This window comes from Microcebus murinus, chromosome 18 (genome assembly GCF_040939455.1).
Source record: "Microcebus murinus isolate Inina chromosome 18, M.murinus_Inina_mat1.0, whole genome shotgun sequence".
In the NCBI taxonomy this organism is placed as follows: Eukaryota; Metazoa; Chordata; class Mammalia; order Primates; family Cheirogaleidae; genus Microcebus; species Microcebus murinus.
Window position 1 is genome coordinate 49,454,304 of NC_134121.1, and position 27,108 is coordinate 49,481,411.

Consider the following 27,108-nt stretch of genomic DNA (forward strand, 5'->3'; position numbering starts at 1 on the left):
TGTCTAGTTTGCTAAGAGTGTTAACAGAGTAATTAATGTTAACCCTTTTTCTGTGTCATTAATTACCTCCTATATCCTGTTAGTAGGGTGCTCTGTTGTACATATCCTGTTGTAATGTAAGCGTTTGGGATACCAAGTACAAATCAATGCAGTGTATAAACATTGTTATCCTTCTTGATAACCAAGGGACAAACTTTCCAAGGTTAGCATACAACAGAAAAACTTCCAATCACACATGATTAGTCTAATCAAACTTTTGGGTAATTCATAGAGTATTATAACACTAAAAATCTTTAATGTACTAAAACTTTTACAAATTTTAGATAAATATGGCAATGTGAGACAAAGCAAAGAAATACATTGAAAAGACTAGAAAGAATGAAGCATACCCACCTTTTGAACTTTAATACACCGCTACTTACACTGGTTCTGTTGTGTTGTAGCCTTTGCTGTGTAGAGACTCTCAAAGTCCATATTCATTCCTTTTTCCATCCATGTATTTAGTTGGCCTTTCATACATCCACTATCATTTACAGAGTTGTGAATCATAAACCTTAAAATCCATGGCTTCTAGGAAAAATATAATTGATTTCTGCTTTTCATTTTGAGGATTTCATTGCTCAACACCAAGTTAGGGCTGGCAAATGTGAGGCCCTACCAGAGCTCTGCCCTCCAAGACCCCTGACAGAGATGGTTAAGGGACCAGATCACTCTTCCCCACTGAGCCCTGACCACCCCCAGAAATCTACCTCCTCACAGCCAACAGCCACTGCAACTGACCAAGCTGCCATGGCAGGAGAAAACACATACCCTCCCTGCTCTACCTGGAGACAGAAAGGGGTTCCTGAGCCCTCCGAGGCTCTGCAATGTGACCAAGTCATCAACTAAGGCAGGCATGCATTCACCCTGAACTTCTCATTTTATGACTCATATTGTCACCCTTCATAGAGCTGATCACAGACTTTTTCAAAACAATTCATTACAAACTCAATATTCTTTAAAAAACTTTGATGCTGTGACAGTGCAAACAGCATTCATTTTATTGCTCAACTTCAGCATGGGCACATACATAGTTAATTTTTAAAAACCATTTATACAGATGTTATTGATAAAGCTCATGTAACAACCAAGTGAAAATACAAAGAATATCAAAGCTAAAACACTCTGTAATAAATACAAATACAATGAAAATGATAAAACTTTGTTTTTAAAGTCAGTTTGAGAGAAGGAAGAATATTACATAATGTGAACTAATTACATCTAGAAATAAAACAACTCAGCATTTGGTACAATCATCATCCTAACATAAGAATGTTAAATACCACAAATGGCACCCGTTGACTGTATGCTGCAACTTAAAAACAGAAGAAGGAGCTGTTCTACCAAACCATACAGATGGCTGGAACAACTTCTAACTCCCACCAAAGCCATCAGTCCAATGCACTGGAAGTTCAAAGCAGATTTAGTGTTGTAAAATAAAGCGGATTACATTGTATTTAAAAGAAGAGAAACTTGTGCTCTGGACTGTAAATACAAGAAAGAAAAAAAGACTTGGTAAAAATAAACCCATCCAGGGCAACAAACTATGTGCAAAACAAAATGTACACTATACACAGCACTATTTAAAAATTCTTTACATCAAGAAATAAGGCCCTCAGAAACAAAACTCACCTCTGTACTGCATAATGAGCATTCATGATGGAAAGGCAAATAGTATGGAAAGGTGACATCACATATCTGAAATAACACAACTAGAGGAAGGATAAGGAAAAAACCCAGCTAAGGAGGACATGTGGAAATAAATATTCACATTAAACATGAGGTGCAAGTCCTAGGTTCAATGACACATTGGAGGTTGTTTGCTTAGCACCTATTTGGAAGTAATCAGGTAATGTGACTTTGAAATTAATATCTCTAAAATCATGTTTTGATAAAGCATGTTGGTGATACCATAGACTGTTATGGAGGGTAATTTTTTTCTTTTAAAGCTCTATTAAGTTATTAGTATAAAGTTAAAAAGGCACTCAAAAAGCGATGGTATTTGCCTGCTTTATATCTTATGTTAGAACAAGTGACGGTAGCATTTCATTATTACTGCATCCCTGTCAGTTGTGAGTTCTATAAAGTGTTCATCATGTGCGTACTTTTTACCGAGAGATTTTAAGAGTAGGCACAATTATAAACTCTGCACTAAGTGCTTTAATATAAAAGAGATGGACCTGCAACCAATAAAGGACTATCATGAGAGCTGAAAATCACTGATAAGCAAATAGCACAGAAACCATTTCTGTACATATCAAGATGTTCTTCAGTACTACTAAGAATGCGGTAGAAAAACACAAAGTTATTTGGGGAGAAAAAGGTTGGTTGGCATAACATTACCACTGCACAGTTATGACTATGACTAGCTTACTTGCAGCAAATTTGGCCAAATTTTACATTAAAATATTTAGAAACTACACAAATAGTTCTCAACTTTTTTTTTTAAGCAGCAAAATCTGCACTTCTTTTATTCTACTCATTCCTCCCCTGCCCCGCATAACTCATGAAAACTTACTTGGAATTACAATATATAAAAGAGAAAAACTGGAGCTGCTCTGGGCAAAGGGGGATGGAGATAGGGAATTAGAGGCCCCTACTCAATACCAACTAGACCTTCCTGACACTCTTCTCTTAAACTATTATTCCTGAGGCTCCCAGCACAGTCTGAAACCCCCTCCATCACAGGAAACAGAACACAAAGGACCTAATTCACTTGATAATTAAGGGGAAAATTTTAAGTTATCAAAATGTGCTATTCTTATTTTATATCAATTGTTAAAAGAATAGTTCATATTTTTTATGGCCGAATTTAAAAATCCACCTGTGATTTCAGATTTTTCCAATCCCTCACACCTCAAGAGTTTTGGTTGCTTTCTGGATCATGCAACGTGCCATTACACCTTGACAGCTAAATCTGGACATTCAAAATCAGCTGCAGATCTTCAACATCAAGGGAACTGGGATTCCCTTACTTCTAAAATTAACTCTTCAGTTTTAAAGTAATTGACACCATAGAGTTAGAACCACTGTTTCTTTAATAATCACGTCCCTACCTACCCTCCCTCCCCCATTCTGGTAGGTAAAGCGGGGTTTTCCAAGCATACTAAATAATCTTTAGAACTAAATTTTTCCTTTTTCATAATTTTAGCCAAATAAAATTATGAGCAGCTAAACAAAGATTTAGGATGGTTTACTTGATGGAAACTTACATTGTAATTATAATATAAATTAGGTGCACTTGTCAGAGACTTTGGTTTATAGGAATAGCATATATATTAAAGATAAGCTGACCCAGCAAGGAATGAAAATCCCATCCCATCCACATGCTCTGAGAAGCTATAAAAATGCAGTATTTTGATTTAAGATGAAAGTAAATCCAAAATACCTAATCATATTGATTCAAGATAAAAACATTAGTTTTTTTTAAAAAGTCTGTTAAAAACAGGGGGCCCCTGAACACATATTGTAGCAAATAAACTACTAAGTTTAGACTAAGTGATTGCATCAGGAATTTGACAACTAAAATTATATAGCTGTATTCCAGGAAATTCATGCTTGAAAAATATAAAAGACCCACTTAGGCTAGGTTGAAACATATAATGCAAAATATAATGCTCTGCTATAGAAAAACAAACATGTAAATGGCTTAATTTCTCAAAGATAATTATTCTTTCAGCCAATTGTTTACAAAGGTAGAATAGAATAATTCAAAGTAATTTTATTTAATTTAATTTTATTATTTTTTTTTACAAAGAGCAAGTACAGGAGCTGTTCAAAATCATGTATTCAATCAAAATGAAATGTGACTTGTACCGACTGCTGAAGTTGTCTTGATGTTTGAAAGACTTGAAATCGGTGAAGCGATTTGAATAGATTACCTTTTATAAAAATAATAGTAGTCTTTAAGTGTAGAATACTGCCTAACTCTGGAAATGTAGGAAAAGTCAGCATTCTTTAGGTTCAAGATATTAATTTTAAATAGCAGCTGAATGTGGCCTCATGGCAAAGCATAAAGACCTTTTTTCCTTGAAAAGGAATTTCAAAATTGTCCTTTCCCCTCACAGTGTCCTAAAATTTAAAAAAAGGGGGGGGAGTTCCTGTATTTCAGCATTCTTTGAAGCTCTGCTGAAGGAGGCTGTCAGTCAGGGGTATAAATAGAGTCCTGGGTAAATCCTTGAAGTCCGTCATTCCACAGCAAATCCACATGTTTCTTCAATGGCTGTTAGCAGCTTTTCATACAGCTTTTCATAGCTTTCGTAGGGCGGAATGTCTATTCGATTGAAGCTGTGAATAAGCAAATCCAATTTCAGCTCATCCAAAATAAGTAAAGTGGCCTACCAATCAAGTATATACCAGCATAGCCACATCGCTCTTTGTGTCACACAGAAAATTAAAACGTTGTATTTTCTCTAAAGTAGAGATGACCACCTTGAGGCTTTCCGACCAATTTCTGAATAGTCTTAACTTTTAAATCACTTAAAAGGGTTGCTTATCATTACTTTTAAAGCTCCATTTACTAGTATGTATGATCAATGAAAAGTCAAATCTGTTTGGAACTAACATCTATGTACATGGAATGGGGACAAAAACTACAAAAATAACTTACCACGTATGGGCTTTAGGCAGGTTGTTAGTGCAGGCGTCAATCTGGTGTATGGTGAAGAGTCGTGGGCCTGCAGCACCTGCAGAGGAAGGAAATGTGGGTCAGATCACTGCAGGTGCATGTGTTAGGCTCCAAAGATCTTAGAATAAAACTGGTACATAAACCACAGAGTCTGGGGATAGGGCAATGCTGGTAAATCCACACATGCCACCAAATGGCAGCGGAAAAATAATCAGGGATTTGAAAGCTGGACAAATTGACCTTGGATAAGGCTGGATTTCTTAATATGCTAGCATTTCAATTTGAGAAAAAGTTCAGGATTGAAATTCCTTGATCAACTTCTATCTTTTAAAGAAAATCAGTATCCCCAAAGCATTGAGAAGTAATTGGGCAAATCCAAAATAAAATACATATGCACACATTCAGAAAGATGACAACTTAATGCAAATTTAGATTTCATGACTCAAACTGGGCTGAGTGCAAAAGATAGGCAGCCTATAGAATGAGTTTCAGTTACCATGGACACCACATATTAATATAAATGTGTGTAGGGGAAAATACAACTTCACTGTATGTTCTGGGCAGTCTGGTATGGAGCTCTCTGAACAGGGAAGATAAGCGCGACTCAGACGTGAGGCTTTCCCTGCGACTTTCAATGCGTGTGCCAAGGGCAGCACTGTTGAATTATGTACCAGTCTTGCCTTGTACATCCTCACTCGTCACCACTGGCAGGAGCTTTGAAAATGAAGGGGCTTAAGAGGTAGAGGGAGCAACTGCCACCCGGTGAAGCACAACAATCATCAGCAATATTACCAACTCATCCAAAAATTAACCAGCTTGTTCCACAGAAAACAATTTTTCAAAATGGAATATGGTTGTAAACAAATGGTCCAATGCCATGCAATAATTAAAGTGTTCTGACCAAACAGATGGCGTCTATGACTCATGCTGCCTCTTTCAAATAAAAGAAAGATTCAAAAAGTGGACGGGAGAGGCATCCCAGGTGGGTAAATGTCTTGCCAGGTTGAGATGAACATGGAAGTGGACTTCCCCTACAGGAATGTGCAGCAGAATTAAAAGCAAGGTGACCAGAAAATGAAAGGCAGAGCATCAGCACGTACGTCTCTAGCATGCGGCACTCACTACAATCACAGAGAACCCCGCAGAAAAGGCTCTTGGGAGGGAAACAAGAGAAAGGAAGGAGAAGAAGGTATCACAATGTGAGAGTTACAGGTAAGAAATAGAGTGAAAAGAGAATCTGTTTATAAGCAATGGTTTATAAAATATCTATTCATATTTATATAAACTGAACATTGACATCCCCTCCCCCACCCCGCCAGATCTGAGCCTGTCTGTCCCTCGGGCTTTTTACCTTGTAAGGCTTTGAAGCCCTGCAGAGGCACCCTGGAGGATCCTGTCACAAACTGAAGTAATCGTGCTCGCCGCTCTTCATCAAAAAACTCCACAGCTTTCCAGAACCACTTGACCACATTGCTATCCGGCGTACAGTGTTTTAACCGGGTGTTTACCTTCCAGTCATTAACATCTATCTTTCCAAGTCCACAAATAATAAGCTGTTAAAATATTGCAGAGTAATGAACCAGTGGAAATCAAAGCCATGCCAAAAATTCCTAAAAAGGAAACTTTAGATTTGCATCATTGGTTCTCATTTAGTGGTACTTAATCAAAGGTGCACAAAAGAATCACCTGGAAAGTTTTTCAAAATATACACATCAGGTCCTTATGCTCAAAGATTTCATTGTGTGCATTTGGGGTGGCAGTCAGGATCTGTATTTTAAAAAGCTCCAGAGGTATCTACACGCAGCAGGTTCCCTCCCCAGGATCTGAGGAGGCACTACTGTGACAGACTTGACAAAATGAAAAAATTGTGAAAGGTCCCTAATTTCATAACAGAATTCTAAAAATTTTTTAAAAATGGACAAAAATTGAGACCCAAAGAGTAAATATAGGCTGGACATGAGGGCTCACGCCTGTAATCCTAGCACTCTGGGAGGCTGAGGCGGGAGGATTGCTCAAGGTCAGGAGTTCGAAACCAGCCTGAACAAGATCCAGACCTTTTCTCTACCAAAAACAGAAAGAAATTAATTGGACAACTAAAATATATAGAAAAAAAAAATTAGCCAGGCATGGTGGCACGTGCCTGTAGTCCCAGCTACTTGGGAGGCTTAAGGCAGGAGGATCACCTGAGCTCAGGAGTTTGAGGTTGCTGTGAGCGAGGCTGACGCCACGGCACTCTAGCTCAGGCAACAGAGTGAGACTCTGTCTCAACAACAACAACAAAAAACTCAAGGAGTAAATATAGTTATGTGCCTTCCTTGGACCCAAATCATATTATCCTGGTTTCAACACTTAGTAACTTTGTGATTTAGAACAATTCAGTTCACCTCCCCTGCTAGCAGTTTACTCCGCTATAATATGGCAGTAACATTTATTTCACTATATCCTGTGAAAGCAACCAACAGTGCATATAGCAACTCAAGAAATGTGTGTTAAACAAGTGATTAATACAATCTGCTTAATAATCTTAAAATTATATTGAAGCACAAAATACATAAACACACTGATACAGAGCTCTGCTTGACATGATGCAGGGTCAGTATAGTGAACTACATCAAAATCATTTTGATACTATTAATGCTCACATCTCCCTAGAGTCCAAGATTAATATAATATGTTTATAATTTGAATTATGATAATCTGCAGTATAAAACATAACTTGCAAATCCTAGATTTTATAAAATTAATCCTGTTAATCCAGTATAACACTAAAACAAATAATATACATATGCTTTTCTAAAAAGTTTGATGATTTCATTAGCAGTAGAAACTATATAGTAAATCTTAACTCTACTGAATAAAATCTGCAGCAAAGCTGCTATAGGATTCTGAAAAGATCACTAAATTGATGTCACACTGAACAGGGAAAAGGTTATCCAGAAAGAATTATGGATGTATGGAATAACACAAAAGACACCTTTTAAATTATTTTCTTCAGAGAAGTGGCAATTATAAGGCCAAATTCCTCATTCACTGTATAGATGAAAATGCATTATATGTCAACTTCATTGCCATTCCTGCTATGTTTTCCCTCCTCCTAACTACTTCCTTCTGGCCATTTCACTATGAATAATTCAACCACAAAAGGAATGGGGACAGTAATGAATCAAACCAACCTTTTTAGGCTTATTTGCTAACAGGACTGTTAACAGATTTAGCTAGAAAAGACGCTAAAGTTAATGAATATCCTGGAGCCTAAAGATGGAAAATATTAGAAATAAAAGAAAAAAAATAAAGTTAATGAATAAAATGTTTTAAACAATTTGTAGACTTTAAACATTTATGCTATCCCTAACCACTAAATCAATCTGGGACCTTTGGTAGAATAAAACCTCATTATTTTTTCAAAGTAGTTCAGTAGAAAATTCAGATGTATTTGTTAAAGGTCTTAATTATAAAACCAGACCTGAGGTACTTTAAGGGCCATCTTTAAAAGGAAATAAAAAATTTAACCCACACAGCTCTTAGTCTCAAGACATTTAGATACAGTTTATCCTTAGTGTTTTAATTATTTCTTCCATGATCCTGTCTATCAAATGCTTTTTTCTTTTTTCTTTGTTTTTTTTTGAAGACAGAGTCTCACTCCATCACCGTGGGTAGATTGCAGTGGTATCACCATAGCTCACTAAAGCCTCAAACTCCTGGGCTGAAGCAACTCTCCCACCTTAGCCTCCCAAAGTGTTAAGATGACAGGCGTGAGCCATCAAGTCTGGCCTAATGCTTTCTTGCAAAGTTTAGTGTAAACCCAATTGAGAGGAGGCCTTTAAATAAATTTCAATATGGTACAGATCAATTAATGAGGTGTTATTTAACCAAATCAATAACCACTAAATCATAATAGAAAATAACATTGGAAGTACATGTAAGACATGAAATCTGTTTAAAGAAATAAAAGGACAACACAGAAAAACAAATTAAGACTGTTCACAATATAAGAGATTGCTCACTCATAGAAATTCCAAAGCATGAAAGGCATTCAAAAGCATGAAAGACTTTTCTTGTGAATAACACTGAACCATTCTTATAACACTGAACCATGAAACTTCAAAAGCACCAGAAATATAATTTTCCTCTAAGTAACAAGATAATTCCCAATCTTGTTATATTAGATGATGTCATGACACTAATGCACTAACCTCTAATTCCTTCTCATCAAACGTCTTCAGCAGATGCTGTGGAATTACTTCATTAAATCCTTTTTGCAGAGCCAGGAATTGAGCCTCAATACCTCGTAAAAATCTCCAGTTCACATAGAGCCTGTAAACATTGGGCAGGGGGTTCATATGATAATATATATATTCAGATCAGGTAATTATTATGAATCTCTACTTTGGCAATATTGCTCTTCACAAGCATCTAGCATTAAGGATTTAGTCTAGGACTGGCATGGTGGCTCACACCTATAATCCTAGCACTCTGGGAGGCCGAGACAGGTGAGTCGGTCAAGATCAGGAGTTCAAAACCTGCCTTAGCAAGAGCAAGACCTCGTCTCTACTAAAAATACAAAGAAATTGGCCAATTAAAAATATATAGAAAAAATTAGCCAGGCATGGTGGCGCATGCCTGTAGTCTCAGCTACTAGGGAAGCTGAGGCAGAAGGACTGCTTGAGCCCATTTTCTTTGTAATTTTTTATCTCATAATATCTATAGTTGGCAAGGATTACTGTGCTATAAATATGACTAAACTCAGGAGAGTAGAATCTAGGGATTGAGTAGGACACCCTAGATCCTGGAAGTGACACACTACTAAGACTTAGGAAATTCCCACGTGTTCTTTTATTTTTTAATTAGAAATATAATACATGCTTATTACATAAAGAAAAATCAAACATTAACTGTGAAGACAAAGTAAAACCTAAAGTTTATCCTTTTTCTGCTATTCCAGTCCCACCACCTCTGCTCCCTCATCCTAGGCAAACACTGTATTTGATATGTAGCCATCCTGAACATGTTCCATATAATTAAACACCACAGATTTTGTTCCTACATAATTCCCAAAGACTTGCTTTTTAAATCTGACCTCCTATGCAGTCTTTCCTTTAAATATTCACATAATATTCTGTTGAATGTATTTAATCAATCTTCTTTAAAAACATTTTAGCTTTTTTAATAAGTAATATTTCACTATCCTTTATCCTAGGTTTCTTTAATTGCATGTCTGTATCTGCAGAAAAGCCCTAAACATGAAGCTGCTAGCTAAAGGACATGTACATGGTTATTTTGGTGGCTGGTATCAAACTGCTTTCCCAAAAAGCTATGCCAGTGTCACTTCCATCAAGAGTGTACAAGACTCATTTGCAAATTAGGAAAATTTTAGCCAATAGATTGAGAATATAATCTTAAAACTTGGATATTAAAAAACACAGCATACATGTTTCTGTGTACATATAATGAAGTTCAAACTCCTAAATTTGATTACCATGGTTTTGTGTTTTGAAGACTTTAGTTATCATAGGCCAAATTAACCCAATGCTTAAAAATTCTTTTTTGGAGACAGTGTCTTGTCCTGTTGCCCAGACTGGAACACAGTGGACAGATCACAGCTTACCGTAATCTTGAACTCCTGAGCTCAAGCAATCCTCCTGATTAGTAGAGACCATACCTGGATAATTTTTCTCTATTTTTTGTAGAGAAAGGGTTTTGCTATGTTGCCCAGGTTAGTCTTGAACTTCTGGGCTCAAGCAATCCTCCTGCCTTGGCCTCCCAAAGTGCTGGGATTACAAGTGTGAGCCACCACATTCAGCCTCCTCAATCTTTATTTTTATTTTATAAAACCTGAAGAACATTTTAAAATATTTATTCCTAAACTCACAATGTGCTCATTTATAAACAGCCTAAGTGCTTGTAATATACAGCATAAAAGCACTTCTGAATTGCCACTTGTGATAGCTACACTACACATGGCCCCATGTCTCCTGGTATTCACACCTTTGTACAGCCTCTCCTCCACACCAAACAAGCTGATTCAATTTAACCAAAATACACAGCACAAATCATGTTGGCCAGTACTAGGCTTAGGCCTTAAAAAGATCTGGCAGCTTCTACTTTTGTGAACTAGAAAGGCAGCCATCCCATAAGAAGTCTGGGTATCTTGCTGGGAGGGAGAGAGGCTGTGGGAAGAGGGAGAGGCCTTTGATACCACACGGGGAAAACCAAGGAACCTGGCCAACAGTGAGAAGCAAGCCCCAGACAATGACCCCAGTCAAGAGCCACTCCAGCCAGCCCTCAGCTATTTGAGCTAATCCTGGCTGAGGTATCACATATGTCAGTGAAGACGCTAGTTTGGTGTGTTTCAGTCCTAGCTGACATCTCATGGAACAGAAGTATGTCATCCCTGTTGTTCTTTGCCCAAACTACTGACCTCTGGAATTGTGAGAAATAATAAGATGGCTGTTTTTTATAAACCACTAAATTCTATGGAAGCATGTTTTGTAGAAGTAATACTACCTAAATATTTAAATGTTTTTTCATACTGCCATTTTAGAACATTAAAAAAAAAACAACAATTTTCAGCCTTGAGAACATAGAATTGTTTACCTGACGTATTCCTTTTTATTTTCTTCAGTAACAGGGATACTTTTGCCATTTGGTTTAAGTTCATGCTGAATAATTTCACCATATGCATTATGTTCAACACAAAAGGTATGGTCCAAAACACCTGTAATGTCATTCTCACTGGAAAGGAAAAAGAGGGAAAGATATGTAACTGGGAAGCCTAAAATACAGATCCTCCACGTGTATCATTTGGTGAGACACATAAAACTAAGATAGTTTCATATACAACAAACAAAGTCAGATTATGCTTATGAGTTCTTATCCTACCACACCACCTACTTCTTTCAGAAAAGTCAAAAAGCCTTAACCTTAATAAACAGAGGAAACATTTCACTTCCTGAGTAATGAGAAAGAGCCTTGGTCAAAGCTGGACTTTGCTAGAACCACTAACATAGGAAAATTTCAGTTATGTCTGGCATTCAGATAAGAGTCCTACTGAATCTGGGTACCCCCCAGAGACCAAATGCCTAAGTATCCCCAGTGAGATAGAACTACTTGTGTACTTTGTAAAAATAAATGATGCCACTGTATTTTTGTAAACTAATGACCACTTAAAAAGCAGAATTAGTTCTTACCTTAATTTTAACAGAATTAGTTCGTAGTTTTAAAGTATGGTTCCAAAATCACCCTTTTATTAAAAGTGATGGCAGCAGGAATTTGCTATTCTAATACATGCAAGATTGGAACAGAACTTGCATCGTGTTTCGGAAATTATTATATCCAGTACTTTTAAAAACAGTATAGATTTTTTTTCCTTTTTAAAGTAAATAACACCAACTTGAAGGAATTTGAAATATAGACAGAAGAGGTAGGAAGGAAAAAAGTCTTATATGGTCCTATCAGTCAGATAACCACTGAATATTTTGTGTGCAACATTTTTTAAATTCTACAAAAGCACATCAGTTTTAAAACTTTTTTTTTAAGCTCAGAGTTTAAGTATAATGGACAGAAGACTCAATACATACAGTATCCACACTAAACTGTTATGAAGGTCTGGATCAACTAACTCCATGTCATCCAAAGTAATTGACTTCCCAAGCAACTGTTTATAAAAAGGCAACGTGAAACCACCATCAATATAATGTCCATGAAACACAGCCATTCCCATTATTCGTCCAACAAAGTGGAAATATGATAAATGTTCCTGAAATTGAAAAGAGTTTATATACTCAGGTTAGAAACTATCCAGGGAATTAATAAAAACTTAAATATTGAAGCAACATTAATTGTTTTTAATATGTATCAAATTTGTACTCTACAACTATTTAAATGGAATAGGTTATCCTATCAAAGCTCAATAATTAGTAGGGAATATTTCTATAGGGCCTGCTCAAGATTCTCTAAATCACTATAAAACACATATTACAGCAGTCCCCAACCTTTTTGGCATCAGGGGCCGGTTTCATAGAAGATAATTATTCCACAGAACCGGCGGGGGTGGGGCGTGGGGTTTGTTCAGAACACAAAGCTGAAATGGTAGTGATTCCAGCCAGTGATGGGGAGCTAGGAAGCGACTGTGTAAAGCTATAAAATACAGATGAAGCTTCACTCACTCAACTGCAGCTCACCTCCTACCCTCTTGCTGTGCACCACCTACCGCCTAAGTTTCATGGTGGGCCCCCCACTCCAACCTTGCCGCCAGGTCCCTAACAGGCCATAGTACCAGTCCACAGCCCAGGCGTTGGGAACCACAGGCATATCACACACAGTCAAAGGGTGTACTCACTTTGTAAAATTTATCTTTTAGAAATTAAATCCAAACTATAGTCCCACTGCAGCTTAATTAAACCACTTGCATTTTCTGTTCTGTTCTTCCTCTCACCTCCTGCTGAGCCCTTTGTCATGGAAAAATCTTTTAACCTAAACCTCTCTACTTCCTAGGCCTAATCAGAAATTAAATATAAAAATAACAGATTTAAGAGCACAGATTTGGTGTCAGACTTGGATTAGAGTCATTTTTCTTCTAGTTACTGGCTATGCATACGGGCAAATTAACCCCTAGAAATATGATAGTAATAATAGTATCTGAAAAGGGTCTCTGTGAGGAGTAAAATGAGGTGACAAAACCCATGGCACTGGGCCTGGAGTATATGGTAAGCACTCAACAAATGTCAGCTGTTATTATGACAGTGGCATAGTAGGTGCCCCAAGAACCTTCACCTAAAAATCTTCCCTTAATAAAGAATTCTTTACAATGAATCTAACATTTCAACCATATTTAAATATATTTGGTCTTTCATGATAGTTTTGTTAGATATATTTTTAAATACTTTTACTTCTCTATTTGCTAAATAATCTTTATCATCTTTAAACCTCCCTTTTACCATAGTTTTTTAATATATATGTTCACTATTAAATATTTAGATAAAATACAGACAAGCAAAAAAATCAAAATCACCCATTATCTAATACCCTGCAATAACCTGTCAGTACTATAGCATAGAGCCTTTCAATGTTGGCATATATACATATTTGCCAAAGTTATATCAGACTACTTAGTAATCTTCTTGTCACTTAACATATTACGAACAACATCTTTACATGTCATTAACTATCATCCCATATTATCACTTTAGTGGCTATGGAGCATACCCTTAAATGGAAAGATAACAGAATATAAAAACAATAAGTTAACAATAACTAACTTTTCTTGAGTGTTTAATAATGTATAATAGCATTAATAATGTATAGCACTGTGCTAAATGCTTAATGTAGAGGGTCTCATTTAATTCTCACAACTCCTCTCTGAGGTATAAACTATATCTATTAACAATGATAAAAATTAGGCCTAAGTCAATGAACTTGCCAAAGATCGCAAAGCTAGTAATTAATGAGACCAAGAATATGAGTCCATATCTTTCTAATTCCCGAATTTATGTTCTTAACCATTTACGTTATCCTGCTTTGTCATAATTTAATCAACTGCCCTCCTCACCCCCATGGACAACTGTGCTGTTTCCAAGTAGCGGCTACTATAAACAATAAACATCCCTGTGCCTAAACTATTACACACATCCATAATCATTTACTTGATAAATTTTCTAGAAGAGGAATTGCTGAGTCAAAAGCTATAATTAGGATAAATAATTCCTAAATAATAAACTACGTTGACATTTAAAGATGAAAAGCATTGTAGATCACAATTTAATTCACATCATAACTACAAAACATACCGGATTAACTGCAGAATCAGGATTTATCTGCAATGTATAGATATCGTCTCTTGAATATTGGAAGAGGCCATAGTATGGATTCAACATTTCATGTGACAAAAGATATAACCACTCCCTAGAAGACAATACATGACAAAGGGTTTTATTATTAATGAATACATTTTTATTAAGATATGCCACTAAGAGTCTATGGCCATACCACCCTGAATACGCCTGATCTCAGAAGCTAAGCAGGGTCAGGCCTGGTTAGTAATTCAATGGGAGATATGCAACTGATCACCTTAGCAAAGAATTTTTTAAATTAATAAAAGGAAATAAAGAACGAACTTTAGTTATATAAGATCACATTGGAAAAATCCACCACTGCCATATCTCATTCTTACTGCAAATAGCAAATAAAAACTTTATTATATTAAAGTCACTTCTTGCTCAAATTTTGGACTTCATTACATTTTAGCATCAGAGAGTATGAAGGTATTATCCAGCAGTTCATCTACTCATGAGATGCTACAGCCTAGTGGTCTGTTACTTTTAATTACTAAATAAATGTATAATCCAAGATAAATATAAAGCAAAGCGAAGAATATGATTTTATGTCAAAATTTCCATGTGATGTACACTACCCTTGTCCATTCTTATCATGGCAGATTTATACTAGTTTATATAGATATGTAATATAATAGCTTTAATTTACTTTTAGACAAGGGTGTGTTTTATTGTTGGTATTGTTTGAGTAAGGAAATTTTATTATCCATTTCATTATCTTCTACTTTATAAACCCTAAAACATATTATAATAAAAATATAAGTGGTCGGAGATTCTAAGGCATTTGGTACAGGTATGGATATAAGGGCAAGCCTGCATTCTTGGGTATGTTGCACACCATTTTTTTAGTTCTTTCTTTTTTTATTATTAAAGAGACAGGATCTCACTTTGTTTCGCAGGCTGGAGTGCAGTGATGAGATTATAGCTCACTGCAGCCTCAAACTCCTGGGCTCAAGCAATCCTCCAGCCTCTCCCCATCCTGAGTAGCTAGGATTATAGGCACATGCCACTATGCCCAGCTGCCATATCACTTCTTGATTTCAAGTGTACATCAATCTTTTTAAAACCTCATAACAGAAAGTACTACCACCTCAATTTATTAAACCCTTCATACTTTTCAAAGTATGAAAGATAATTTGTTACCCTGGTAAAACTAAAAACCTCTAGGACTTAAGATGTGTAGTCCTAGACTCAATTCTTGTCATTCCTCAGCTAGGGATGGTTATTTAAATGATAGTAAATAATAAGAAATCTACAAAAACTATCAAAGTCCTAAGTATGACACGTGAGACCATTTTTAAAAATCCAAACTAAAAAAACTACCCATTTGGAAGTTAAAAAGTGACAGAATGAAAATAAGTCTACAGATGAAAACATGTAATACTAAATAACTATTAATGGGACCTAGTGGAAACAATGTAATTTACATTGGATTTAAATCAGGGGAAGTGGAATCATCATCATAACCATCATAATTGTCCTTAGAACATTTTAATACAGAGCTATGATGTTTCTTCTACATTTACAAAAAGTGGATTTTCACAACTGGGAAAAAAATCCTGATAGCATTATATATAGTTGACCATTATATACAGTTGATCAATGAACAGCACAAGTTTGAACTGCATGTGTATATACACATGTGCATGCACACACATTCATTTAACAAGGTAAAAAAGCATAGCAATGGAAGCAAAGGAAACAGTATCCAGGTCTAGATTACATACCATTAAAGTTTAAAAATTATTCCTGAATTGTCAGGAACAATTGTAAAGCAGAGGGAATAACATATGCTGAAGGCAAGAGGTGGAGAAAATATATGGCCTGCAAGTCCTACCAACGATCCATGTAGGTCTGCAGCTAGGTTTCAGAGAAAGTCTCATTGGGCTGTATGATCTATAGGGGAGTTCTACAATACTCTTCTGATAGCAGTACTATCCTAACCTTATTATGAATATATCTATTAAGATATCCTCTGTATTGCAAACATTAGGTAATAATATACCAGAAAATAAATGTGAATAGAAATGTATACAAGAAGTATCTTAAATTTGTAAGTATAAAGATTCATCTGCCATTAACTGGCAAGCAAGTCCTTACCTGGCAACACCTCCATAGTCAAGGCCTTCTTCTCCACGAAATTTTATCATTAATCGTTTCCAGAGATCTTTTGGTCTCATTTTCATGACCTGTCGATATGACTCCTGCAAAAAGATTTTAACATACTTTTTAAGTACTTTTAACCTATTATTCAAACTCTCCCTTCCATTCCACCCATGAAACGCAAGTTTACTTAAATAAGATGAAATTTGTTCATCAAATCAATACATAAATTCCAAAGTCCTAAGTATGTTTTAAAGTTCATGGAACTTTTAAAAACAAAATGGATATAGCTCAATCATAGTAAAAACAATTCATTTGATAAATATTATATTAAAAGCCTATTAGGTACAAAACTATATATTTTAGTTCTGTGAACCTAAAGTTCTACAGCAACGGTTCTACTCATATTAAAACCAGAATTTGATAGAAGTAGCAAGTTTTAAAAAGCTAGTTGACCTAGTTCTAGGCATAGGCACCAGTAGAAAACAAATGTAAAGGGATAAAAAAAAAGAAAACAAATGTAAGAAAAATAAAGTATTGAAAGAACATAAAGTAATCATTAATGTGACGATCTTCATTACACAGACAACTTTATATCATTTTTAAATACAAATAACTACAGACAAGGTTAGACTGTTCGAAGAGAAAAAAGTCATCCTTTGGGAAAAGGGTTCTCTCTTGTCCAGGAATTCTCTAGTGAGAGGGGAATCCTTTCCTTCGACCTCTGACACCTACTGTGAAAGAACTGTGAAGCTGGTATTGGGGCTGTAATCCAAAGATAAAAGTATATTCCAGAAAGGAAGATTTTCGATAAATGAAGTAATCCAATAGTAATTAGACAAAATAATTTAAGAGTCTATTACCTTTCAGAAGAATTAGGAAGGGATGAATAATATTTGTGGTCTTTTAGAATTCATTAACAAATAAGAATTTGCAATGCAGAGGCCAAACTGGAACCAACTGGAACATCTGACATTCTTTATTCCAATTAATGCTTATCCTACATATTAAAGTTCTCCAATATTATACATTTGACTCTCTACAGTTAAAAAAGAAGTTAATGAGAACTCTCCCATTCTAAAGAGACATGAGTCCCAAAAAAAAGTATTCTTGGAAAAAACAGAGTGAAACAGTAAAATTTAATTTTTCTCTAATTTAAAATAAGATTTGTAAAGTTTACCTCAAAAATCTCTTCCCTTGAAACCTCAATGCGGCAGTGGCCAGCCTGAGGCTGTTGTTGGGAAAGCTCTTGCCGCAAAATTTTTAGTTTCTGAACCAGATCTCGCTTGTACCTTGGAACTGTCAGACACTCTGTGTCATCAGGGCATAATGACACCACTTGCTGCTGCTGTTGGTCTTTCAATTGGTTCTGCCGACTGGAAGTAAACAAAAATATTATTGAAGTATTTTAAATAAAAAATTGCAATTATATGTTTAAAATAGCATAATACTATAAAACAAGCTTAGCTATTATATCATTTCCAAGCCTAATAAGGACATGGCTAATGCTTGGCTTGACATTTTGGCAAAATAAATCAGCTCCAAAGTTTATTTCTCAGTCCATATGGACTGATTGAACTGGAAAATGGAGTTTTATCCATAAAGTTTTATAGAGATGCCAAAAACAAGTTTTTCCAATATTGTTTCCATTTTCTTCTACATAGTTTACCATTATCCATTTTAAAATTCAGGTGTATTTCAAACATTGCTTGTTATCTAGAGTTTATCTTTCTGCAAGCCAAACAGGAGTGTGAACTGGCATCTTGGTAGGAACCCCTTCTTTTTACGTACCAGGCCAAATTTTATACCTAAAACATATGACTATACATAGAAAATACTGTTTTACTGAAAACATCAAAGGCCGGGCGTGGTGGCTCACACCTGTAATCCTAGCACTCTGGGAGGCCAAGGCAGGCAGATTGCTCGAGGTCAGGAGTTCGAAACCAGCCTGAGCAAGAGCAAGACCCTGTCTCTACTACAAATAGAAAGAAATTAATTGGCCAACTAATATATACAGAAAAAATTAGCCGGGCATGGTGGCACATGCCTGTAGTCCCAGCTACTCCGGAAGCTGAGGCAGCAGGATTGCTTGAGCCCAGGAGTTTAAGGTTGCAGTGAGCTATGACGATGTGTGCCACTGCACTCTAGCCAAAGAGACAGCAAGACTCTGTCTCAAAAAATAAAAATAATAAACTTGCATGTATCTCACACCAGACACAAAAACTCAAAACAGATCACAGACCTCAACATAAAACCTAAAGCCACAAAACTGCTAAACACAGGAGAAAAATTTTTATTACCTGTGTTAGGCAATGTATGATTTCTTAGATACAACACCAAAAACACAATGCATAAATAAATGGGTAAATTGAACTTCATCGAAATTTTAAAGAAAATTTCTGTTTTTCAAAAGACATTGTTAAGAAAATGAAAAAGCAAGTCATGGACTAGGAGAAAATCTTTGGAAAGCATACATCTAACATCTAAATATCTAAAGAATTATCAAAACTCAACAATAAAAACCAAGTAGCTCAATTTAAAAGGGGGGGGGATTTCACCAAAGATGACATATGGATGGCAAATCCATATGAAAGATATTCTCAGCACATCATTAGTCATCAGAGAAATGGAAATTAAAACCAGAATGAGATACCACTATATATCTATTAAAATATCTAAAATTACAATATTAACCATACAAGTATTAGTAAAGATGTAGAGCAACTGAAAGCCTCATACACTACTGGTGGGAATATAAAATGGCACAAACACTTTGAAAAACAATCTGATAGTTTCTTTAAAGGTTAACCATAAATCTGTCACATGATTCAGCCATTCTCCTCCTATATATTTATTTCCATACAAAGACTTGTACATAAATGTTTATCATAGTTGTATTTGCCATAGTCAAACACTGGTAACAGCCCAAATGTCCATCATAGACAGATGAACAAATTGTGATGTATTCTCACAATACCACCAACAATGGAAAACCAACCAAGGATTCTTACAATGGAATTTCACCAACAATGAAAAGAAATGAACTATGCATGCAACAAAAGGGACAAATCTCAAAATTGTGGGTAAAAGAAACCAAACATGTTGTAACAACAATAACATAGGGGGAAAAAATGAAAGAAAAATCAAACAAAAAAGAGGCCATGTATGATTCTATTTATCTAAAACTCTAGAAAATGCAATCTAATACACAATGACAGAAAGTAGATCAGTAGTTGGCTGAGGATGGGGTGTTTTGTGGGTTGAATTGTATCCCCCCTCCAAATATATTTTGAAGTTCCAGCCATGGTACCTGTGAATGTGACCTTATTTAGAAATAGGATCTTTGCAGATATGATAGTTAAGAAGGGGTCATCCTGGATTACAGTAGTCTTAAATCCAATAGGCAGTGTTCTTACGAGAGAAAAATTTAGATATGGACATACAGGAAAGACGACTATGGGAAGAAGGAGACAAAAACTGGAGTGATATGTCTAAAAGTCAGAACACCAAGTTTTCCAGAAACCACCAGAAGTGAAGAGAAAAGTCATGGAACAGATTCTCCCCTCAGAGTCTCCAGAAGAAACCAACCCTGCTGATCGCCTAACTAGCCTCCACAATGTAAAGAATGAATTTCTGTTGTTTTAGGACATCCAGTCTGTGGTATTTTGTTACAACAGCCTTGGGAAACTAATACAGGGTGGAAGCTCCACAAGGAGGGACAGGAGGAGAAATGACAAAGGGGCAGAGAAAGCGTTTGGGGGTGCTGGACATGTTCAACTAGCTGCCTTGTGGTGATGGTTTCACAGGTAAAGACTATGTCAAAACTTAAACTGTGGCCGGGCGAGGTGGCTCACGCCTGTAATCCTAGCACTCTGGGAGGCTGAGGCAGGCGGATTGCTCAAGGTCAGGAGTTCAAAACCAGCCTGAGCGAGACCCCGTCTCTACCATAAAAATAGAAAGAAATTAATTGGCCAACTAATATATATATATATATATATATATAAAATCAGCCGGGCATGGTGGCTCATGCCTGTAGTCCCAGCTACTTGGGAAGCTGAGGCAGGAGGATCGCTTGAGCCCAGGAGTTTGAGGTTGCTGTGAGCTAGGCTGACACCACGGCACTCACTCTAGCCTAGGCAAGAAAGCGAGACTCTGTCTCAAAAAAAAAAAAAAAAAAAAATTAAACTGCACACTTTAAATATTCAGCTTATTGTGTGTCAATTATATTTCAATAAGGCTAATTTAAAAAAAAATCTAGGGACATCAAGCCCATTCACAAAGCCTTGGTAAAAGACTTTCTAAGACCTCCAAATGGAAAAGGCAGCTGAAGGACAAAACTGACAGAAAATCCTTCTGGGATAGATACAGCTATCCTGGAACTATTGCTTCTGATACTCTCAGGGAAAAAAAATCTAACTACCCAATAAAGCAGATCATCTCTTTATGTGTGCCAGGGTACAAGGGACAGTTATGTAAGAGCCAAGGTCAGTGCTGGCCAGGAAATAGTGGGGGTGCTGGTCTGCTATCCTTTAAGGCCTCTGCCAATATCCAGAGACATAAACAATCGAATGATTTTCTTGAAATCAAGTGAATCTGATAAACAGAGGAAAGACTCAAATTGTACATCCCTTGTCCACAGTCATCATTTACAGAAAAAAAAAGTTTCCTTTATGGGTTTAAGGCAGAATATCTTCTTGCAATGCCAAAGGAAGGGAAATAAATAGTGTTAAAGGAATCAAAACAAGGGGGAAAAAACTTTTCATAGACTGGGTTCAAATCCCAACTCTAGCATTTTTTATGTACCTCTGGAACAAGTTATGTAACTACATGAAACCATTTTTCTCACTGGTGAGAGGGAAGCAGCCTAGGATTACAATGCAGATGGCAAAAGATAGTGTTTAACTAATACTCAAAGCATGAGAAGTATACAGTAAATGTTATTATAACTACTACTAAGATAGTTAACTAGGTTAAAAAATCATGCTTTTCAAAGTAAGAAAATTTTAAAAACTAACTAAAATTATTTTATAAAAGAATATGCTGCCTTGGCAAAGTTATTTATTGAACTCTAGTGACAATGTCTTGCAATAGTTTAACGACACTGCCCTGCCATTGACAGATTATACGCTGAGGCTTCACACAATCTTCAGAACATCAAAAACATCCCTTTGAAGAGAATGATGACAATAATACTGCAGGAGAGATTCATATAAGAGGTAAGGGCTGAGGGGAGATAAATGCATCTGCCTAAGAAAGGCTTTTTTTTTTTTTAAGTCAAACATGATGTCCTAAAATACACATTTATGTATCATAGGTCTAGTATACACTTCTATTATAAATAGTAACTTCTCTTGTTGCTCCCTCCCAAAATATTAATTCTCAATTCTTCTTAGTTTGACTATCATATTCCTCTCTAAAACAGTTTGCCCCACATTTTCGTCCGGCTCAGGTAAGCACCCTCTATGTGATTATAATGCAACCAACATTTCCCATTTCTCAACCTCAAAGTCCTGGGCTCAAGTGATCCTCCTGCCTCAGCCTCCCAAGTAACTGGGACTACAGGCATGCACCACCATGCCCGGCTACTTTTTTCTATACATTTTTAGTTGTCCAGCTAATTTCTTTTCTATTATTAGTAGAGACGGGGGTCTCACTCTTGCTCAGGCTGGTCTTGAACTCCTGAGCTCAAACGATCCACCCACTTCAGCCTCCCAGAGTGCTAGGATTACAGGCATGAACCACTACGCCCAGCCTTTGTTCAGTTATTTACTACAACTAACTTCAGCCAAAAGACAGAAGATCTGTAACTGTTCTAATGAGATGTTCCACTGGCAACATCAAGGCAAACTCCTATTACCTAAAGAGATGATCCTGATGGCAGGAGGTAAAGTACAACCATCTCTTGGAGCTTCTCTGAGCCTCTGAAAGAGCCCTTCTGGCTCTTCATTATCGTTATACATTTGCCAAGTACTTGGGTATGTTACATACTAAAGAAGCAAAAATAAATAGGATATGGGTCCTCTTCTTAAGTAATTCCAAAGTCTAGCAGAAGCAGAAAGGTAAAAAAATTATAATACAAAAAACTAAAACAAAAACACTCTGTAGAGAGCTTCAACATCTCATTTACTCCTTTTCTCCCCAAATTCCAATTAGTTGCCCCCATATGCCACTTAGAAAAATCCACGCACAAAAGTGAAGTCCAGATGGGTTAAAGACTTTATCGTAAAAGGCAAAACTGTAAATGTATTAAAAACATTCATCTACACATAAAATTTTAAAATATAAAGAAAACATTAGAAAAATGGGCAAAAAATATAAACAATTCTCATAAGAGTTGATACAACTGGTCAAGTAGACCACTGAAAAGCTGTTCATTACTAACAGACAATAGTCAAAAGATGTGAAGACACATCTTCACAAAAACAGGAAATCCAAATGGTCAATATACCTATAAAAAGGTGCTCAACCTCATTAGTGATTAGGCAAATGCAAATTAAAGTCACAATGAAATACCATTAATCATCATCAGACTGGCAAAAATTTTTAAGTCAAACAATACCAAGTACTGGCAAGATTCTGGAGCAACAGGAACTCATATACTGCTGGTAAAGGACTAAATTGCTATAGCTACTGTAGAAAAGTCACCCTTACACATGTTAAAGTTGAAGATAAAAATATTCTATAATGTAGTAATTCCACCACTAGGTAAGTACCCTACAGCAGTGTTACTCAAAGTGTAGATTGCAGACCACACTTATTTTGCTATCTAGGCTGTTGATCCTAGTAAATAGTCCATACTTCTCTGTATTTCTTCAATTGCTTACTCATTTTAAGGCTTTTAAATACTAGTGATCTTCATTTTTAATCAAGGTTTTATGATCTTCTATCCACAATAAGCTGAGATCTATTGACATAGTGAGACTGCCAGGATAACTATATATATTTCAAAGAAGGAACCAAAGATATATACTTTAAAAATGCTTTCTCCTGTTATCCTAAACAATTGATAACAGTTGTTACCAATGGTTCTCATTTAAATTTTTTGCTTTACTTAACCTAGCTCCAAAAAGATTAATGTAACAGGGATATTTTCAAAAGTCATCTTAAATTATAGTACTGATTTGTTTTTAATATACCTGAGAACTTTACAACAAATGAATGAGGAAGGCAGAACAGGTAATATCATCATTCATTCAGAGAAGCTAAAGTGAATTATTGGGCATCACAGTGAACCTTGTTCTCCAGATTCTTACCCTAAAACCCTTGTTGCCATGCCACTGTCACAGTGTTTTTGCAGGAACTGTTGAAAAAGATACTTTGCTACTTTGCTTGGTGGTAAAGTTCCCTTTTCTCTCTTTCTTATCCCCTTCCTTAGAAGGCAATGCCAATAAGTAATGGAGTTAGAAAAAATTAAGCAGCTAGAGAGAAAAGGAACGCAAAAGATGCAAATAATATACAACAATGCTCAGGATAGTAGTGGTTAACAGCAGACTGAAGCCAGAGTGCCTGGGTTTGAAGTCAGACTTGATCACTTACTTCCCAGTGACCTATGAGAAGTCACTTAACCTCTATGCCAGTTTTCCCATCTATAAAAATGGAATTAACACAGAATTTTTTCTGAGGATGAAATGGCTAATATGTAAATTACAAAGAACACCTGGCACATCATAAGTGCTGTTAAAGTGTTAGCCATTAATATTAATAATTTTGTGTTATAATGGCAACACAAAATTAGCCCGTGCAGCCTCTACTCCGCCTGTCAAACTATTGCGTCTGTAAAAGGCCCCCTCACTTATGCATCTTTGCTACACGTTCTTTCCCTAACATTTCAGGACAGGTTCCTACATATAGGAACGTAGTTGGTTTAAATTACAATATTCATATCAGAGTAAAATTTGTCACACTGTTAACATAAAATTTTACTCAACAAAAGTAAACTGTAATTGGAGAACAGATGTTCTTTCACATTTATTATAAAAAGCATCTATCAGTTTCCTCTTGTTCAGACTCACATTTTAACATGTATTATTTCAAAAACTTACTTTAAAACTAAGTGCAAGTTAGCAGAGAGCCGAGGATCTGTAAATTGTGTTGTTCTGTTGTTATGGTCAACGAAATAAACTCTGCCTGTTGCGGTATTACGGATCTCCCATCCAGGAGGCAATGGACCAAGCTCTTCACAATTGATGTTGCTAAGATCCCTGCAAAAACAAATATAAAATAAAAAATACCTCATTGCTGGGCCTGCTGTGCCAAGCAAGCGTAAATGACACAGAACAATTCCATGAAGGCTGAGAAAATGTATTGTTTCAGAAACTTGAGATGTTCAGCTGGAATCTTCAATTCCCAATGGCTTAACAAACTCACATATTCAAAACCCAATCTATAAATGGCTTAGAAAAACTTATCACATACCCTACACTTTTTTTAAGTTCCTAGGTTTTAATGTAGTACAGATTTTAAATTAATATAAAAGCAATCATAACATCTGCCAACATAAACTGTATTTCAATACTTGTTTGACCAAAAATATTGTTTTATAAGGGTCAGTGATATAAAGAATTAAATGTTTTCTAAAATTTCCTTTCATTTACTATACCATAAAATTTGTGCAAATAAATGTCCATTCCATGATTAATTTAAGCTCTACAACAAAGCAAAACTAGAAACATTACTGAAATTATGTCACAGTATATTTTTTAAAGGATAACTGCTCCATTTTGAATTCTGAAATATGTAACACTAGTGAATGAAGAACCTGTTTAAACACCAAAGGAATAATGCTCTAAGGGTAACTGCTGCAATAAAAAGAGCTAAAAGACTTTTAATGAACCAAAGACTATCACTTTCTTACATAAAATATATCTCTATATTATATATAGGCAAGGATTTTAGGATCTCAAAGAAAGAAATAAGGAGCTTCCAGGTTGGTGAACACACTAGGTGCTCGTACAAGGTGGTACACCCAGAGAGGGCATCAAAGCTCCTTGGCCCTCCCTCCATACCTTGCCCTAAGCATTGCTTCCGCTTAGCTGTTCCTGAGTTACATAATTTATAATAAATGGGGAATAGGATTGCAAATTTTCATCCTCTACATTGTTAGAACAAAATCTTCCAGAGTGAAGCTTCCAAAGTGTTGAAGTTGCTGCTGTCATCCACTGGGAGAGTAAAGTCTCTGCCATCAGTGACCCCACTGAGGCTGTGTACATAAAAACGTACGCTATGCTCAGCTCAGCTCATTTCCAGCCCTAAATCAACATTTTAGGCTATCAGATCCATCTGTCAATACCAAGGAATGACATACTCTGAAACTGACCAAGCAAACTCAAACACCTAAGACAGTAAAAACTATTTTGTGGTCCTTTTATTTAAGAAGAAAGAAAAAAATAAAATGCAGCATGTCTAATGTAAATTTACTTACTTATTTATTTTTTGAGGCAGAGTCTCACTCTGTCGCCCAGGCTAGAGTGCAGTGGTGTCATCACAGCTCACAGCAACCTCAAACTCCTAGGCTTAAGCAATTCTCCGGCCTCACCCTCCTGAGTAGCTGGGACGACAGATGTGTGCCACTACGTCGGCTAATTTTTTCTATTTTTTGTAGAGCTGGGGTCTTGTACTTGCTTAGTCTGGCCTTGAACTCCTGGCCTTAAGCAACCCTCCCCGCCTCAGCCTCCCAGAGTACTAGGATTACAGGTGTGAGCCACCTTGACCGGCCCTAAGGTAAATTTAAACTGTAACAGATAATTACACCTGATGATAAATTTCATCAAAATCATGTTTTAGCCGGGCGCGGTGGCTCACGCCTGTAATCCTAGCACTCTGGGAGGCTGAGGCGGGTGGATTGCTCGAGGTCAGGAGTTCGAAACCAGCTTGAGCAAGAGCAAGACCCCGTCTCTACTATAAATAGAAAGAAATTAATTGGCCAACTAATATATATAGAAAATTAGCCGGGCATGGTGGTGCATGCCTGTAGTCCCAGCTACTCGGGAGGCTGAGGCAGAAGGATTGCTTGAGCCCAGGAGTTTGAGGTTGCTGTGAGCTAGGCTGACGCCACGGCACTCACTCTAGCCTGGTCAACAAGCGAGACTCTGTCTCAAAAAAAAAAAAAAAAAAAAAAAAAATCATGTTTTAGACATTAATTAAGAAAAATATTTTTCCTGAAATAACCTCTTAGTGATCATAGTAAAACACAGCGATGGGCAAATCGGCACTCACAGATTTGTTGAAGCAGCGATTCTGACTTCTGCTATGGGTGCCCCAGGAGACTCTCTTGCTATAGAACTAAAGCTTGGGGGGGGGGAGGGCACACTATTTGAGACACTGCTAGTCTCAAAAGAGATAAGGGCAAATTCCAAGAATCCTCCTCAAAAACAGTGAACTGAGTGGAACTGGTACGTGAGTGGCAGGCAGGCCAAAGGGCAGACCAGCAGCAAGGCTGGGAAATGAAACCTGGAACTTCCTCACTAAGTGGAGAACTCAAAGGGGAGATGAAGTGATTCAAGGAAACCT

General features: G+C 36.5%; 1 protein-coding gene across 2 annotated transcripts in view; it reads right to left on the reverse strand.

The window, feature by feature from the left end:
• Positions 1-997: 997 nt before the first annotated feature.
• Positions 998-27,108, reverse strand: part of SMURF2 (SMAD specific E3 ubiquitin protein ligase 2) — a 94,585-nt gene continuing 68,474 nt past the window's right edge. For both annotated transcript variants that reach the window (XM_012747458.3, XM_075994684.1), the window contains 10 exons: positions 24,642-24,800; positions 17,780-17,975; positions 16,597-16,700; positions 14,452-14,566; positions 12,244-12,422; positions 11,261-11,398; positions 8,860-8,980; positions 6,018-6,219; positions 4,649-4,724; positions 998-4,326 (listed from right to left, as the gene is read on the reverse strand). In XM_012747458.3, the coding sequence (XP_012602912.2) occupies positions 4,227-4,326; positions 4,649-4,724; positions 6,018-6,219; positions 8,860-8,980; positions 11,261-11,398; positions 12,244-12,422; positions 14,452-14,566; positions 16,597-16,700; positions 17,780-17,975; positions 24,642-24,800 (1,390 nt within the window). In that variant the 3' untranslated portion in view covers positions 998-4,226. The remainder of the gene's footprint in view (positions 4,327-4,648; positions 4,725-6,017; positions 6,220-8,859; positions 8,981-11,260; positions 11,399-12,243; positions 12,423-14,451; positions 14,567-16,596; positions 16,701-17,779; positions 17,976-24,641; positions 24,801-27,108) is intronic.